Consider the following 18895-nt stretch of genomic DNA (forward strand, 5'->3'; position numbering starts at 1 on the left):
CTTGCGCATGGTGAATGTTATTCGCTCCACATCGGTTAGTCGTCCCGAGAGAAATCACATCGTAGTAATGACGTCATAGAAGTTAGAGTAAGGAGGAGATCCGTGATTGAGATCATCTATTAGCAATGATCTCGCTCTCTGTCACCGCGGTATGAAACCAACCCGGTATGATACATGCTGTTATTCCTATTGCCATTTATGACCTCGTGGTAATTTCTCTCTCTCTCTCTCTCTCTCTCTCTCTCTCTCTCTCTCAGCTCTCTCTCTCTCGTCTCTCTCTCTCCTCTCTTGCTCTCTCGCTCTCCTAATCGCTCGTCTTCTCTTCTCTCTCTCTCTCTCTCTCTCTCTCTCCTCCTCTCCTCTCTCTACTCTCTCTCCGCCTCTCTCTCTCTCTCTCCTCTCATTCTCTTCTCTCTCTCTCTCTCTCTCTCTCTCTCTCTTTCTCTCCCCCCCCATCTCCATCTCTCTCTCTTTCTCGTTTCGCGCGCGCTCTCTCGTTTTTTTCCTTTCCCCCTCTCTATCTCGCGCACGCTGTACCTCTCTCTCTCCTCTCCCTCTCTGTCTCTCTTTCTCTCTCATCGCGCTCACGCTCTCTCCCTCTCTCTCTCGTTTCTCTCTCTCCGTCCTTTTCTCTCTCTTTCTCTCCCTCTCCCTCTCCCTTTTTCTTTCTCTCTCTCTCCTTCTTTACTTTCTCTCCCTCTCTCCCTCTCCCCTTTCTCTCTCCCTCTCCCCCTCGCTCTCACTCTCCCTCTCTCTCTCCCTCTCTCTCTCTCACACACACTCTCCCTATCTCTCTCTCTCTCTCTCCCCTTCTCTATCTCCCCTCTCTCTCCATCTCTCTCGTGCGCGCACGCTTGCTGCTGGCTGCACCGAATGCGACCAATATCGTTACGACCAGGTACATTAATTTGTTTAATGGCTTTGCCGCCGTATCCAGCTGCTACCTAGATAGATGAATTACGTCAACATGCCAAGCCTCGTCTCGTCACCCAAGCGCTTCAAAACTGATAAGCATATTTATAATAATATATATATAATCAGGAGTGTATCAAAATGTTTGATACACTCCTGATATAATGTATATACCTATATATAATCTATAAGCATGTCGGTCCGTACAGGTATTCATGCCTGCTTTATCAGACCTAATTGATAGATGAATATATATTACATATATAGATATATATATTATATAGATATATATAAGATATCCTAATAGATATCTTCCTGCAGTCTCCCGAATACTTCTACCGTCAGCGACTACTGCTGTGACGCAGATGAGTGTGACTACGTCATCGCATGACGGACACGTGCTCAAATCAATCCCAGCCGTCAGCGTCATGCGCGTGGCGGACACGGCTCACTCAATCAATCCCAGCGCAGCTGTCATCGGCGTGGCGGGCACGTGCTCAAATCAATCCCAGCGTCGGCGTCATCGCGTGGCGGACACGCGCTCAAATCAATCCCAGCGTCAGCGTCATCGCGTGGCGGACACGCGCTCAATCAATTCCCAGCGTCAGCGTCATCGCGTGACGGACACTTGCTAATATCAATGCTTACAGCGGCAGCGTCATTGTTGGTCGCCAGGGACGCGGGCTGGACATGTGACGCATGTCGGTCCGCTAGAGGTCACATAGATCTCCACGTGGTGACGCACAACAATAGAGCAGTAGCTGGAATCAGAAGGTCAACCGTTCGCTAACGTAACGGCCCCGTGGAAGAAGCTTGCTTCCTTTCATCGGCTGCCTTATTACTCTCGTCCTCACTTTTTCCGCCTCTATTTCCGCTACGTATATAGATGTTTCGCTAACATCACACGGCTTGTGCCTTCCGCGTGCTCTAATGACTAGTAATTACCAAGCGAGCGTAATTGCTATTTCCGCCGCGAGGAGGCGCGACAGACGCTCTGAAGTTAGGGTCCCTATATATAAATTATAGTATAAGGACCCTATTACATTATATATTTATAGGGACCTTATAGGGACCCTATTATATAATAATATATATATAATTATAATATATAATTATATATAGGGACCCTATCTGAAAGTCAGACATGACTTGTCACGACCTGCCCATCTCTGTTACCATAGATATAGAATACAGATCTGTATCTATATCTCTGCTGTTACTATTAACAAGGCAAGGGGGCATTGTGGAAGCCCAGGGCGCCGTAACAACGCAATTAGGTCGTTAATGATGCCGTGCAGGTATCAAGCAATATCAGGCACGGCAGCTAGGCAACGACATGACCAAACCACGGGGGAAATCATCCTGCCCGCACCCGGCCACTGATGCACCTGAAACTTAATAAACAATAACAATAGATAATTGTGTAATAATATAATAAGAAATAATAATAAGAAGAACAATAAATAAGCTACAATAAAAGTATATATAGAGTAAAGAAACAGTTAAGCAACGGGAATAGAGAAAACGGGAGTAGAGTGAGGGAACTGTAGCGAAGGAACGACGGGATGTAGTATGTAAAAATAATTTAATTGTATCTCTCGCGACGAAGTCGGGGGGATACTATGTTTCATGTCTCCCCAGCCGGCCGCCGCAGCCGCCGCCGCTCGTCCGCCGCAGAGAATTTCCCTTCCGCTCTAATACTGCCGACCCTAATTGACCTAGCGCTACCAAACTTGGTATAGCTTACACATCTTGGGGAGAAGTGAGCAAGCGTACCAAAACCAGGTCACTGCGACCTTTATTTGACCTTTACCTGACCTTGATCATATTTCCCTTCCGCTCTCTAACTCGGCCCCTAATTGACCTAGCGCTAGCCAAACTTGGTCTATGTTACACATCTGGGAAGAAGGTGTTCGCGTACCAAAACCAGTTCACTACGACTTTTATTTGACCTTTACCTTGACCTTGATCATATTTCCTTTCCGCTCTATAACTCGGCCCCTAATTGACCTAGCGCTACCAAACTTGGTACACTTACACATCTTGGGGAGAATGTGTGTCGCGTACCAAAACCAGGTCACTGCAGCTTTTATTTGACCTTTACCTTGACCTTGATCATATTTCCTTTCCGCTCTATAACTCGGCCCAGAATTGACCTAGCACTACCAAAGTTGGTATACTTACACATCTTGGGGAGAAGGTGTGTCGCATACCGAAACCAGGTCACTGCAACCTTTATTTGACATTGACCTTGATCTTGACCTTCATCATATTTCCCTTCCACTCTGTAACTCGGCCCCTAATTGACCTAGCACGACCAAACTTCGTATACTTACACATCTTGGGGAGAACACGGGGGATACATGTAGTTGGCGACAACTGCCCTTTCTAGTTACAACGATGGAAGTGTTGTGATAAAGAGAATGAAATGTATGCATAGGCAGCTGAGCCTTGTTCCGACGAAAACGACCTTATGCGTTCATTGGCGCTCGATCTAACACGGGTGTTCGTGGAATAACGTCGAAAAGTCTCGCCCCACTCACTGTATTACTACTATATATATTGCTGTGTCTTAATTTAATGCTTGATTACCCTCTTGTTCTCAGATGTTCAGCCGTGTTCATTTTCGTTGTAGGATATTCTCAACAATAAGGATATACAACTGGACAACATGTTCATTGCATCACTCGTTCAGGATTTAATTAAGGTAAGTGCATCTGCATCGTCACCATCATCGTTACTGCCATCGCCATCGTTACTGTCATCGTCATCGTCATCGTCGTCACCGTCATTGTCATTGTCGTAGTCGTCACCACCACCGGACCAATCAATATTCAACTATGCATATGATAATAATAGATGTATCATGTGATAACAATATTGTATATAAATAATAAGAATAGTATGCTACACTGGAAATTATGGAGAAATTGCTTTAATGATCCACTAAGAAATCAGGCAAATACATATGTGCTATATATTTTTGTCATTGCAGGGAATGATGTACCTTCACGACTCGGAAATCATTTCTCACGGGAACCTCAAGTCGTCGAACTGTGTCATAGACAGTCGCTGGGTTTTGCAAGTGAAGGACTTTGGGCTGCACGAGTTCAGAGCTGGAGCAGAGGAATTAGTCGATCAGGACACGTACTACAGACGTACGTCTTACGGCTAAGACGTTATCATAATCCGATATTATTCATGAATTATATTATTTATAGAATACTCATATATTTATTTATAGGAATTTCGCATTCTATATTTTGATATAGAATTTTTTATGTCGTGATCATCAAGCCGCCACAGCGGTGTCGGTGTTGACGTTACAACAGCCAGATCAGTGTGTCGAGAATGATGATGTCGAGATGATGATGTGCGGGATTTACACAATCAACGCACGACTGTGTAGTTTAAACTAACGAAACATCTAAACCGTGTCGTCTTCTATAGCAACATGTTCTGCTTGCATCTATGACAAATACGACATACGCATATACGCTCTCCTATGACAGGGATGATATATCATAAATGTACCGGCACGCACCCGCGCATGCGTACACGCACGTACGTAGGCAGACAAACACACACGTGGGCACAGACATACACGTTTGAGATTATGATAGATTATTAGTGCAGGTACACACAGACACATACACCTGCAATGTGCGGGTGTCATATGGTTGCATTACCCCATAGAAAGAGAGGGAGGTAGAAAGAAATGGAAGGAGAGATAGATGGATATAAATTATATATATATAATTCGCAAGCATTGAGGAGAAATGTAGCGGCCTCTTCTTCCTCGACGCTCCTGGCAGAACTGGCAAGACCTTCGTTACCAACCTTTTTCTGGCCAAGGTCAGGGAGACGAGGAAGATTGTCCTGGCAGTTGCTTCAAGCGGCATTGCTGCCACCCTGCTGGACGGAGGGCGCACTGCTCACTCGGCCTTCAAGCTGCCATTCAACCTGGCAAAGCGGCAAAATCCAACCTGCAACATCAGCCGTGGCTCCACAATGGCCAAGCTGTTCCAAGAGTGCAAGCTCATCATCTGGGACGAGGCAGCCATGAGCCACAAAGGCGCCTTTGAAGCACTCGACAAGACCCTACAAGACCTTCGGCACAACACAAACGTCATGGGAGGTGTGACTGTCCTGCTCTCAGGCGACTTTTGCCAAACCTTGCCAGTTATCGCCAAAGGAACAAGAGCAGATGCTGTCAATGCCTGCATCAAGTCGTCGTACCTCTGGAGCGAGGTGAACCGCCACAGCCTGAAGACCAACATGAGGGTGCAGCTCAGCGGCGATGAAGAAGCTGTCCGCTTCTCTCAGAAACTGCTGAAGGTCGGCAATGGCAGATTCACCGCCACAGCTGATGGCCAAGTCAAGGTGCCATTCGGCAAAGCAGCGGCAGACATCAACCCGCTGATGACCAAAGTCTTTCCAAACCTCCACCTCCACTACCAAGACCAAGACTGGCTGAGCGAGCGAACCATCCTTGCTCCCAAGAATTTGGCCGTGGATGACATCAACGCCAAGCTGCTGGAGCAACTGCCTGGCGACCCAACGAGCTACAAATCGATGGACACAGTTCCTGGTCCTGACCAGGTGGTGCACTATCCGACCGAGTTTTTCAACAGCCTCGCGCCCTCAGGTCTGCCACCACACAACTTGGTGCTCAAGGTCGGCGCGCCCATATTGCTAATGCGCAACCTGGATGCTCCCAAGCTCTGCAACGGCACAAGGCTCACAGTCAAGCAGCTCATGCCCAGAGTCATTGAAGCCAAAATCATGACAGGCAAGGGCAAGGGCGAAAATGTCTTCATCCCAAGGATCCCGCTCATCCCATCAGACCTACTATTTGAGTTCAAGAGGCTGCAGTTTCTAGTCTATCAACAAGGCCCAGGGCCAGTTCCTCAAGGTGGTTGGACTCAACCTCAGTCAGCCAGTGTTCTCCCATGACCAGCTCTATGTGTGGTGCTCCAGGGTGGGTAACCCAGACAACCTCCACATCCTCTCTCAAGATGGCAAGACCAAAAATGCTGTGTACCAAGAAGCGCTGCAGAACTGAACAGAAGTGAAATTCTTGGGACAGACTTATAAAATCCGAATAACATCAGTACAGCCGTCATGACAGACTAAATTCTAGCTTTTTTCTCCTTTATTCCGGGCATCGCCGGGTAGCCCAACTAGTAGTATATATGCCAACGAGGCAGGCGCGTAAGTATGTAATAGGCATTACATCAATGAATCCGCCCGTGTGTGTGTGGGGGCGGGGGGACGTTAGTTGCGCATGCGCATGGTGTATGTTATTCGCGCCACATCAGTACCTCGTCCCGAGAGAAATCACATCGTAGTAATGACGTCATAGAAGTTAGAGTAAGGAGGAGATCCGTGATTGAGATCATGCTAATTAAGCAATGATCTCGCTCTCCTGTCACCTGCGGTCATGAAACCAACCCGGTATTATACATGCTGTTATTCTATTGCCATTTAGACCTCGTGGTAATTTCTCTGCTCTCTCTCTTCTCTCCTCTCTCCGAGCTCTCTGTCTTCTCGTCTCTCTCTCTCTCTTCGTTCGCTCTCCTCGCCTCTCAGTCTTCTTCCTCTCTCTCTCTCTATTTCTCTCTCATCAGGCGTCTCATCTCTCTCTCTCGCTCTCCTCTCTCTCTCTGGCTCTCCGTTCTCATCTCTCATCCATCTCTCTCTCTCTCTTTCTCCCCGCCCCGCCCCCATCTTCGCATTCTCCTCTTTCTCGTTTCGCGCGGGGAGGCGCTACGGCGTCTGTTCAGGTTTTTTTTTGCCATTTCCCCTCGATGCTCTATCCGCCGCACGCTGTAATCCTCTCTCTCTCTCCTCTCCCTCTCTGTCTCTTTTCTCATTGCTTCATCGCGTCTCACGCTCTCTCTCTTCCCTCGTTCTCATCCTCGTTTTCTCCTCTCTCCTCCGTCCTTTCTCTCTCTCTTTCCTCTCCCTCTCCCTCTCCCCTTTTCTTCTCTCTCCTCTCCTTACTTTACTTTCCCCCTCTCTTCCCTCTTCCCCTTTCTCTCCTCACCTCTCCCCCCGCCTCGCCTCACTCTCCCTCGTCTCTCTCCCTCTTCTCTCTCTCTCAGCCATCACACTCTCCCTTAGTCTCTCTCTCCCCCTCCCCCTCTCTAGTCGTCGCCACTTCTACTCTCCATTCTTCTCTCGTCGCGCACGCTTGTCTGCTCGGCTGCACCGCAATGCGAGCAATCATCGTTACGACCATGTAACATTAATGTTTTAATGCTTTGCCGCCGTAATCCAAGCGTGCTACCTAGACTAGGATGAATTACGGTCTAACATCGCCAAGCCCTCGTGCTCGTCACCCAGAGCGGCTTTCTAAAACTGATATAGCATAATTTTATAATAATATATATATAATCAGGAGTGTAATCAAATGTTTGATACACTCCTGATGATAACGAAAAAAAAAAAAAAAAAAAAAAAAAAATAAAAAAAAAAAAAAAAAAAAAAAAAAAAAAAACAAAAAAATCAAAAAAAAAAAAAAAAAAAAAAAAAAAAAAAAAAAAAAAAAAAAAAAAAAAAAAAAAAAAAAAAAAAAAAAAAAAAAAAAAAACTATACCTATACTACATCTATAAGCATGTCGGTAATCGTACACTAATTCATGCCTGCTTTATTTCAGACCTAAATCTGATAGATGAATATATGATTATGTATATAGATATATATCTTATATAGAATATAATAGATATCTAATAGATATCTTCCTGCAGTCTCGCCGAAACTCTATAACCGTCAGCGACTACTGCGGACGCGCAGATGAGTGTGAACTACGTCATCGCATGACGGACACGTGCTCAATCAATCCAGCGTCAGCGTCCAAATCGGCGTGCGACTACGCGCTCAAATCAATCCAGCGTCAGCGTCATCGCGTGGCCGGGCAACGTTGCTCAAGATCAATCCCAGCGTCCAGCGCATCGTGCGTGCGCGGACTACGTGCTGGACCGAGTGCCTGGGCGATGACGCGTCCGAATACCAATCCCAGCGCAGTCGTCATCGCGTGGCGACACGCGCCTCAAATCAATTCCAGCGTCAGCGTCAATCGGCGTGACGTCGACACTTGCTAAATCCCATGCTTACAGCGCTAGCGCTCATTGTGTCCGCAGGGACGTCGGCTGGACATGTGACGCCATGTCGGTCCGCTAGAGTCACTATAAATCTTCCACGTGGTGACGGCACGAACAATAGAGCAGTAGCTGGAATCAGAAAGGTCCACCGTTCCGTAATCGCATGTAAGCGGCCCCGTGGTAAAAGCTTGCTTCCTTTCATCGGCTGCCTTATTACGTCTCGTCCTCACTTTTCCGCTCTATTCCGCTACGTAATAAGATGTTTCGCTAACATCACACGGGCTGGTGCCTTCCACGGCGTGCTCTAATGACTAGTAATTTACCCAAGGCGAGCGTAAATTGCTTATGTCCGCCGGCGAGGTAGCTCGACAGACCTCTGAAGTTAAGGGTCCCTATATAATAAAGTTATAGTATATAGGACCCTATTACATATATAGTTTATAGGGACCTTATAGGGACCTATATATAATCAATAATATATATAATTATAAAATATATAACTTATATATTAGGGACCACTATTGAGTCAGACACATGACTTGGTACCGGACCTGCCTTCATCTCTGTTTACCATAGATATGAATTACAGATCTGTATTCTGATATCTCGGCTGTACTATTACCAAGGGCAAGGGCATTGGTGGAAGCTCCAGGGCGCCGTAACAACGCCAATTAGGTCGTTATATGAATGGCCGTTGCAGGTATCAAGCAATACAGCACGGCAGCTAGGCAACGACAAATGACCCCCGAAACCACGGGGGAAATCATCCTGCCCCCGCACACCGGCCACTGACTGGCACCTAAACTTAATAAATCAATAACAATTAGACTAATTGTGGTAATATAATAATAAGAAAATAATAATACGGAAGAACAATAAATAAGCTGGCAATAAAAGTATTGTTATGAGTAAAGAAACAGTTAAGCAACGGGAATAGTAGAAAAACGCGGAGTAGAGTGAGTGAAACTGTAGCGAAGGAACGGAACGGGAAATGTAGTAATGTACAAAATAATTTTATTTGTATCCTCCGCGACGAAGTCGGCGGGGATACTAATGGTTTCATGTTCTCCCCAGCCGGCCGCCAGCAGCCGCCGCCGCTCGGTCCGCCGCAGAGAATTTACCTTCCGCTCTATTAACTCGACCCTAATTCGACCTAGCGCGTAATAACAAACTTGTATAACTTACAAATACTTGGGGAGAAGGTGAGCAGCGTACCAAAACCAGGTCACGCGACTTTTATTTTGACCTTTAACTTGACCTTGATCAAATAATTTTTTTTTTTCCGTCTTGCCGCTCTCTCCACTCGCCCCTATTGACCTATGCGCTACCGAATACTTGGTATATGTTACAGCATCTTGGGAAAGCAGGTGTGGTCGCGTAACGCGAAAAGCATTCACTAGCGACTTATTGAGCCATTTACCTTTGACCTGAATCATATTTCCTTTCCGCTCTAGTAACTTCGGCCGCCGATAATCTGACCTAGCGCTACCCAAGCTTGGTACACTTACACATCTTGGGGAGAATGTGTGGTCGCGTACCAAAACCAGGTCACTGGCAGCTTTTATTTGACTTTACCTTGACCTGAATCATATTTCCTTTTCCGCTCTATAACTCGGTCCCTAGAATTGAACTCTAGCACTACCAAAGTGTGTATACTTACACATCTTGGGGAAAAGGTGTGTCGCATACCTGAAACCGAGGTCACTTCAACCTTTATTTGACTATGCGCTTGATTTGACCTTCATCGATATTTCGCCTTCCACTCTGTAACTTCGGCCCCTAATTGACCTAAAGAAAAAGAGGATATAATCTAAAAAATGAAAGTAAAAGAAACTATGCTAAAGCACAGAATAAAATAAGAGAAGGAAGAAGATAGAGAAAACAGCCCCCAAATAGGCTCAAAGAAAGCTAAACTAAAATCTAAAAGACATAAGAGCTAAAAATACAACGAAGAAAAACCGACCCCTAGCGGTGACTAAACGTCCCGTATACTTACACCACTTGGGCAGAACCCACCGGGCATCACATCGTAGTTGGCGTACAAACTGCCCCTTTCTAGTTACAACGAATGACAGTGTTGTGAATAAAGAGAATGAAATGTATGGGCAGCCTGAGCCTTGTCCGACGAAAACGAACTATGGCGTTCATTGTCGGCTCGATCTAACACGGTGTCGTTGAATAACGTCGAAAAGGTCTCGCTCCCACTCCCTGTATTAAGCTACTAATATATATTGCTGGTGTCTTAATTCAATGGCTTGAACCTTACCCTCTTGTTTCAGATTCTCAGCCGTGTTCATTTTCGTTGTAGGATATCTCAACCATAAGGACTATATCAACTGGACAACAATGTCATTTCATATCACTCGTTCAGGATTTAATTAAAGGTAAATGCATCTGCAATGTCACCCATCACGTTCTGCCATCGCCATCGTTACTGTCATCGTCATCGTCATCGTCGTCACCGTCATTGTCATTGTCCGTTAGTCGTCACCAACCACCGGACAATCAATATGTCAACTATGCATATGATAATAATAGTATGTAGTCATGTGATAACAGTATTGTATATAAATAATAAGAAAGTATCCTACACTGGAAAATTGATGGATAAATTGCTTAATGACCACCTAAGAAATTCAGGCAAATACATATGTGCTATAATAATTTTGTCATTGCCAGGAAATGGATGGTACCATTCACGAACTCGGAAAATCATTTCTGCATATCGGGAACCAATCGTCGTCGAACTGTGTCATGACAAGTCGTCTGTGTTTTGCAAGTTGAAGGACGTTGGGCTGCATGCAGGAGCGAAAGAAGAACGAGTTCAGAGCTGAGCGGAGGTAAATTCGTCGATCAGGGACACGTCTAAGACGTACGTCGCTTACGGCTAAGAACGTTATGCATAATCGATATTATCATGAATTATATATTATAGAATACTCATATTATTTATTTATAGAATTCGCATTCGATATTTCATATAGAATTTTTTAAAATTTGTTCGTGGATCCTCAAGCCGCCACAGCGGTGTCGTGTGACGTTTACAAACAAGCCAGAATCAGTGTGTCGAGAAATGATGATGTGCGGGATTTACCAATCACGCACGACTGTGTAGTTTAAACTCACGAAACATCTAAACCGTGTCGTCTTCTATAGCACCATGTTCTTGCTTGCATTATACAAATACGACATACGCGAATATATATGCTTCTTCCCTATGTACAGGGCTGATATATCATATAAGTACCGGCAGCGCGCGCACACCGCGCATGCTACCCGCACCCGTACGTAAGGCAGACAAACAGCACGCACGTAGACACAGACATACACGTTTGAGATATGATAGATATTGTGCAGGTACACCAGACACACACCGTGCAATGCTGCGGGTGCCATATTGGGCCGGTTCACACGTAAGCATAGAAAATCCGGATTTAGCGTTCACACGAGCCAAAAATGACGAGGCCCAAGAAATACGGGATCTAAAACAGATCCGGTATTTCATGGTAAGATACGAGGCTTCCCAGACCCGAATAATTTGCGCCGTGGCTGAGAAATACCCGGATTCTTGGCCGCGCTTTTCCCGTGTGAACGCTAAATATGGCCGGATTTCTGAAAGCCGGCCGTAATTTTATAGATCTGGTCCCGCGCTCGACAGTTCAGATGTAACGGCGAGTGGAACTGTCCGAGCCGCGGACCAGGTCTACGGTATTTATGCGGCAGGTTGTGCGCATTGCATTGTTTACTTCGCAATCTGTTGGCTTGAGTGTTACTAAGCCAGCTCGCAGCTCGCAAATACCGTATTTTCGTGAGCCGCGAATCAGCGTGTGAACGCTCGCCGCTTATTTGTCCTCGAGATACGGTATTTCGCAAATCCGGTACTTTTAGAAATACGAGGTCTCCGTGTGAACTGAGCTAGGTTGCATTACCGCATAGAAAGAGAGGGAGGTAGAAAGACAATGGAAAGAGACGATAGATGAATAAATTAAATATATATAGATATATATATTATATATATATATACTATATATAGAGAGAGAGAGAGAGAGAGAAGAGAGAGAGAGAGAGAGAGAGAGAGAGAGAGAATGATAGACAGAGAACAGAGAGGGGCGGAGAGATATCATGTGCTATACAACTATTATGCCTCTACGGAAGCAGTTTGCAGGAAGGTCTAAATGACAGGGATTTGCACTCGCTGTCTATCAATATATTGCTGCAGTTTCAGCTTTCACTTCGTGGTACGTGATTACCTTTATTTAAAAAAATGTGTGCGTAGATCACAGCTACAGACAGTGTTGCTAATAAGTACCTGGCAACTATATACAGATTGATTTGCAAGCGACAGCGACAGTTGCAAGCGATGCAGGAAGATAATGATGCCGCCCTAATCATGCGCCGCCTTGATATTGTTACCTTAATATAATTATAGTTTACCGTAATATTCTCCGCAATCAAGCGTAGATTTTTTACGGATTAGTGTGCATAATATGCATTCTAAGTATTCTGCAGAAAATAGCAAACGATCGCACGCATGCATTTACGTACATCTGCGGAAATATGCCAACGTCGAAAATTAAAATAGCACATGAACTTAATAAATTAATACCACTACTACTAATAATAACAATTATCATAATAATAATAATAATATTAATAATATTATTATTATTAGTAGTAGTAGTAGTAATAGTAGTAGTAGTAGTAGTAGTAATAATAATAATAATTAATAGCTTATTGCATATAATGGAAAAACGCGTAAATGTGCTGAATACAAATTTTAATAAAGAGTAAAATCTGATGGACGCGATGGTGTAAAACTAAAAAGGAGTAGAAATGGACCGATTCTCTAGTCTCGCGCATGAGGATCTTCTATAACCAGCGCTTTCCTCATAGAAATAACATAGGCATCTCTATATATTTCTATGGCTCTGGTGTATGCAGGTCAGCTATGGAGAGCGCCAGAGCTTCTGCGCATGAGCCATCCGCCGGCGCGGGGAACGCAGCGTGGAGACGTCTATTCATTCTGCATAATCCTTTATGAGATTATGGGCCGGGAAGGCCCCTTCGGTCGCTGCAACATGACTAATAAAGGTGAACTCACGCACTACTCATAAGGAAGTACGGGGGGGATTATGCAGGAAACTATATAGAAACACGGAGGCATAATATCAAGAGTAAATATAATAGATATAATAATAGCTATAATAATAATTATAATAATAATAATAATAATAATAATAATAATTGATTATTATTCACTCCTCATAATATGGTTTCGGAGAAAGCCGTACGTAATACTAATACTACAGCTCCTGTTAACGATCGGTGACACAGTGGCGAAAGTAAATTGTCTGCGGATACATTATTCTTCCTAATTTGACACAAACATGCAATAAGTATTATAGAGTGTGTCGGCCTAGATACCGCCGGTCAGTGCATCGCCCGACGCGTACTTTACAGTGCTATCGACAACTTTGCGAGTCGTCAAAGAATGCGCGCTGTTTGTGTTTGTAGAAATCGCGGAGAAGGTCAAGTGCGGTATAGTACAACAAGGAAATATAGGGCTGATAGAGGAGGTCTACCGTCCGCCGACTGCGAACCTCAACTGTGACAGGTAACGAACACACACACGCCATGATCGCGTGTATGTTATCCTCGCCGGAAGATAGATCAAGGGGAGGATGTACGTTGGGGGAATAAGGTCGGTCACTGGCAGTCAATATTTACGACTGCTGTGTCGTGCGCACCTACTGCGATACTGAGTAAATACATTAGTAGGTATTCTAGTTGCATCGAAAGACGTTCCTGTAGACGTATGATTGGTAAACAACATTACACTGCGCGAAAACACATGTTGGTGATATCGTGAACATCTATTTGTAGGCAGATTACTCCATGGTGATTACCCTGATGATAGCACAGTGTTATTCGTTTTAGCATACCCACACACGCGCGCGGGCACGAACACACACACACACACACACACACACATACGCGCACGCACGCACACACACACACGCACACATTACATGTTCATAAATTTGAATGAATAATATGTTGCTTGAGTAATAAGCAGGTTGTATAGTTATGCGTGCGTCTGTAGGTACATCGTTGAGTGCATGCGCGATGGCTGGGCGGAGGACCCGGAAATGCGACCAGACTTCCGTTTCATCAGGATCCGGCTTCGACAAATGCAAGCTGGATTGTGAGTATAACGTTCTGGGCAGCACTAGTCGAAATGCAATTATAGTTGCTCTCCTTTCCTTTCCTTTCCTTTCCTCACGATTCGAAAATCATTCGAAACATGAGCACACACTTACCCGATAAATGGGTGGATGTATCTATGTGTGTGCTCGTGCGTGTACGCGTGCGTGCGTGCGTTCGCGTGTGCGTGCGTGCGTGCGTGCGTGCGTGCGTGCGTAGGCATGTGATGTATGAGGTTGCTGCTTGTTTGTAAGCGTCAGCGCGTGACTGGTTTCTTAGAACTGACAGTAACAAATGTTTATAGCCGCATAACTAAGGATGAAGTATGTGCCCGAATTTTTCGCGAATGCGCCCTCGGGCTGTTTTAATAGCAAAGAACAGTCACATCACTTCCAAGCAACCTGAAATACAAAACACGAAAGCTCAGCTAATGATGCCCTTGGTGTTTCTCTTCGTGTACTGTGAATTAACGGATTGCGGCGTACTCTGCATGCTGCTTGACATGTGATGTAATGTTGCGATGATTGCATCCTTGATGTATCTGCGTGCCTTCAGCTTTGCCTCAATCTACGAGCACGTAGTTACTGTATTATTGTTGTTGATTGCCTATACAATCACAACCTCTGTGGAGCAGCTTCGAGCATGGAGGTCTACAATCATTTACAACGAATACCTTCCCGAATATTTTACTCTTAGACAAACTTAATTCAACGGCGATGTTGCATGTTCTGTAATGAAGGTTTGTAAGCTTCTGTTAGTTTTAAGTTTATATGTTTTAATCAGCAATTAATCTTAATACGCTTGCGTTTCATCAGCATTATTAGTAGCAGCAGCGGCTGCCGTAGTATCTGCAGCAGCACGAGATTAAATTCTATCTAATAGGATAGATAACTGGCAAATCCTATAGGATTTAGAGACATTTCTCGGGGTCACAATCATCGTAGCTGTTTCTAATGCGCCATTATGCATCGGTGAGTGTCTTAAATAGTCGCGCGGAACTATGATCTAATTACTAGATCCAGAGGCCAATATTCTGCCTCGCATTAAGAGATAAATAATCACGTTCATGAATATTAATTTGTTATTGTTCCCCGGGGGGTAATATATGCACTGTCTTCAATAGTTAGGCTGCTATATTGTGTAAGGACAAAGTAGGAATTCCTTTAGTTCCAAGTAAGACTGTCAATATGCAACGATTCTATGTTACCGATATTGAAAGGGTATAGAAGAATGCTTATTTTGCTATACAGACACTATCTAATAATATTCGCAAGCATTGAGGAGAAATGTAGCGGCCTCTTCTTCCTCCACGCTCCTGGCGGAACTGGCAAGACCTTCGTTACCAACCTTTTTCTGGCCAAAATCAGGCAGACGAGGAAGATTGCCCTGGCAGTTGCTTCAAGCGGCATTGCTGCCACCCTGCTGGACGGAGTGCGCACTGCTCACTCGGCCTTCAAGCTGCCATTCAACCTGGCAGCGCGGCAAAATCCAACCTGCAACATTAGTCGTGGCTCCACAATGGCCAAGCTGTTCCAAGAGTGCAAGCTCATCATCTGGGACGAGGCAGCCATGAGCCACAAAGGCGCCTTTGAAGCACTCGACAAGACTCTACAAGACCTTCGGCACAACACAAACGTCATGGGAGGTGTGACTGTCCTGCTCTTAGGCGACTTTCGCCAAACCTTGCCAGTTATCGCCAATGGAACAAGAGCAGATGCTGTCAATGCCTGCATCAAGTCCTCCTACCTCTGGAGCAAGGTGAACTGCCACAGCCTGAAGACCATCATGAGGGTGCAACTCAGCGGCGATGAAGAAGCTGGCCGCTTCTCTCAGCAACTGCTGGAGGTCGGCAATGGCACGACAGCTGATGGCCAAGTCAAGCTGCCATTCAGCAACGCAGCGGCGGACATCACCCAGCTGATGACCAAAGTCTTTCCAAACCTCCACCTCCACTACCAAGACCAAGACTAGCTGAGCGAGCGAGCCATCCTTGCTTCCAAGAATTTGGACGTAGATGACATGAACGCCAAGATTTATAAAATCCGAATAACATCAGTACAGCCGTCATGACAGACTAAATTCTAGCTCTTTTCTCCTTTATCCCGGGCATCGCCAGGTAGCCCAGCTAGTAGTATATATGCCAACGAGGCAGGCGCGTAAGTATGTAATAGGCATTACATCAATGAATCCGCCCGTGTGTGTGTGGGGGTGGGGGGACGTTAGTTGCGCATGCGCATGGTGTATGTTATATTTTCTTCTCTTTCTCTCTCTAAACGCGCAGACGGCGCCAGCGGCGAGTGAGTTATCGTTACATACATATATATATACTATCATATTGCTCTCAGAGACACTGGATACCCTCAATGCGTAATTATAGCAGTTACAGGAACTATTCGATGATCAGTGAGCACTGCCGAAGTCGCTTCTATCCTCGCCTAGGTAATTAGGAACGGCATCGAAATACCACTCTATCCCTCAGTTGCAATCACAATTGCGCTCTCTGAGATGCGTGACCGGGGGGGGGGATTGCAAAGAATCGGAAACGCGAGGAAATTTCTGTGCGGTGATTAGAGTCTCTATATTTTATCAGAAGAGAGACGGCACCGAGTGTTCTATGTGAGTGTATCACATTCTCCATATATTCTGTTACAGATCGACGCGAATGTAACTTGAAGCCGTTACATATGTAGACGCAGGCAAATCTACGTAGTTGAACTAGATCGTATTATTTAACCCCCCCCCCCGGAATCTGCCGCAGAAGGCACCGAACGGATTACTTAACCATTAGCCAAATTGAATTTTTACCAATTATACTCTAGTAGAATGAAATCAGCCCCTCAAGAGCTTTTTAGTTAAATAATCATTGATAATCTCATGCGCAAATACGTCGTGATATCCTAGCCTCGCCCTCTAACGGTTCACGTTGGTTGTGTTCTAGGAAACCTAACATATTCGATAACATGCTGGATCTTATGGAGAAGTACTCGTCCAACCTGGAGGTCACAGTGCAGGAGCGCACGCAGCAACTCATCGAAGAGAAGAAGAAGACAGACGAACTACTCTACCGAATGTTGCCCAAGTAAGTGTTTCTCTTTTTCGTTGGCTTATATGGCGAAGCAACCAACACTCCACAGTGCTCCACCCGAGCATTATCATAACCTGGTGGCAGCGGTACATGAAGTAAACAATAAGTGCCTGTGTAGTGGTGGGTCCGGTAGGCCGGATTTGTGAGCTAGTTGGCTAGGATGGTTCGCTCAAAGGTTTGCAGTCTATGCTAATCTTTGAAGTTAAAGTTTGCCCGCCATGTTTATCGTATGACGTATTAATACAATATTCTCGAACGTATTCGTATTATTATCGGAAATTCCCCACGTGCAATATACGTATGTATATCTGCGATGTATTGCCTTTGTAACGTAGTATGATTAGGTTCCATCTGGTATTATTCGTCTTTCTGTGTTATAGCTTACACGCAATGCCAACGTTGTAGGGCAGCGCACTATTTTGCGAATTTCGTCACAGCGCGAATGAAGACTCACATAGTGCATTTATTATTTAAATTTATTCGAATTTATTACGCCTCGATCAGCGCATCGGCCAACTACTTATTCTTCACGTGTTAAGAATTCTCGTTGTCTGTCTCGTTTATGGAAATATCCCGAATAAAAGACATTAACGTGGTTAAGATGTAGGCAGTTTAAATATTCGCGCTTGCTATCTCCATTAGCTTCTACGCGTGCTGCATACCTTTTAGTCCGTGCATGAATCTACCTGTCAAATCTATGAGCCATCACGCGAAGTAACAGGTGTTGATAGTAATGACAAGTGATGTGATTTCTTGCATTACAGACAGGTGGCTGAGCAACTAAAAGGTGGAAATCCAGTTGACGCCGAGGGCTTTGATGCTGTGACAATATACTTCAGTGACATCGTTGGGTTCACGTCACTTTCCTCAGCCAGCACACCTATGCAGGTATGTAGTTATATGCCTGCATGTTACTTTCCTCAGCCAGCACACCTATGCAGGTATGTAGTTATATGCCTGCATGTTACTTTCCTCAGCCAGCACACCTATGCAGGTATGTAGTTATATGTCTGCATGTTACTTTCTCAGCCTGCATGTTACTTTCCTCAGCCAGCACACCTATGCCATATAACTACATACCTGCAGGCATATAACTACATACCTGCATAGGTGTGCTGGCTGATGAAAGTAACATGCAGGCTGAGGAAAGTAACATGAAAGTAACATGCAGGCATATAACTACATACCTGCATAGGTGTGCTAGCTGATGAAAGTAACATGCAGACATATAACTACATACCTGCATAGGTGTGCTGGCACAGCCACCACACCTATGCAGGTATGTAGTTATATGTCTGCATGTTACTTTCCTCAGCCAGCACATCTATGCAGGTATGTAGTTATATGCCTGCATGTTACTTTCCTCAGCCAGCAGGCATATAACTACATACCTGCATAGGTGTGCTGGCTGATGAAAGTAACATGCAGGATGTTACTTTCCTCAGCTAGCACACCTATGCAGGTATGTAGTTATATGTCTGCATGTTGCTTTTTCACAGCCAGCACATCTATGCAGGTATGTAGTTATATGTCTGCATGTTACTTTCCAGCTAGCACATCTATGCAGGTATGTAGTTATATGCCTGC

At 45.0% G+C, this 18895-nt stretch overlaps 1 protein-coding gene across 1 annotated transcript in view; it reads left to right on the forward strand.

Annotated features, from left to right (window-relative positions):
• Nucleotides 1-18895, forward strand: part of LOC106814414 (guanylate cyclase 32E-like) — a 46676-nt gene that overhangs the window by 22310 nt on the left and 5471 nt on the right. Inside the window, exons 12-18 of the mRNA XM_014818730.1 lie at nt 3548-3619; nt 3908-4070; nt 12961-13110; nt 13534-13633; nt 14123-14224; nt 17162-17302; nt 18073-18196. Of these exons, the coding sequence (XP_014674216.1) occupies nt 3548-3619; nt 3908-4070; nt 12961-13110; nt 13534-13633; nt 14123-14224; nt 17162-17302; nt 18073-18196 (852 nt within the window). The remainder of the gene's footprint in view (nt 1-3547; nt 3620-3907; nt 4071-12960; nt 13111-13533; nt 13634-14122; nt 14225-17161; nt 17303-18072; nt 18197-18895) is intronic.

Source organism: Priapulus caudatus, unplaced genomic scaffold (assembly GCF_000485595.1).
Source record: "Priapulus caudatus unplaced genomic scaffold, Priapulus_caudatus-5.0.1 Scaffold922, whole genome shotgun sequence".
Classification (NCBI taxonomy): Eukaryota; Metazoa; Priapulida; class Priapulimorpha; order Priapulimorphida; family Priapulidae; genus Priapulus; species Priapulus caudatus.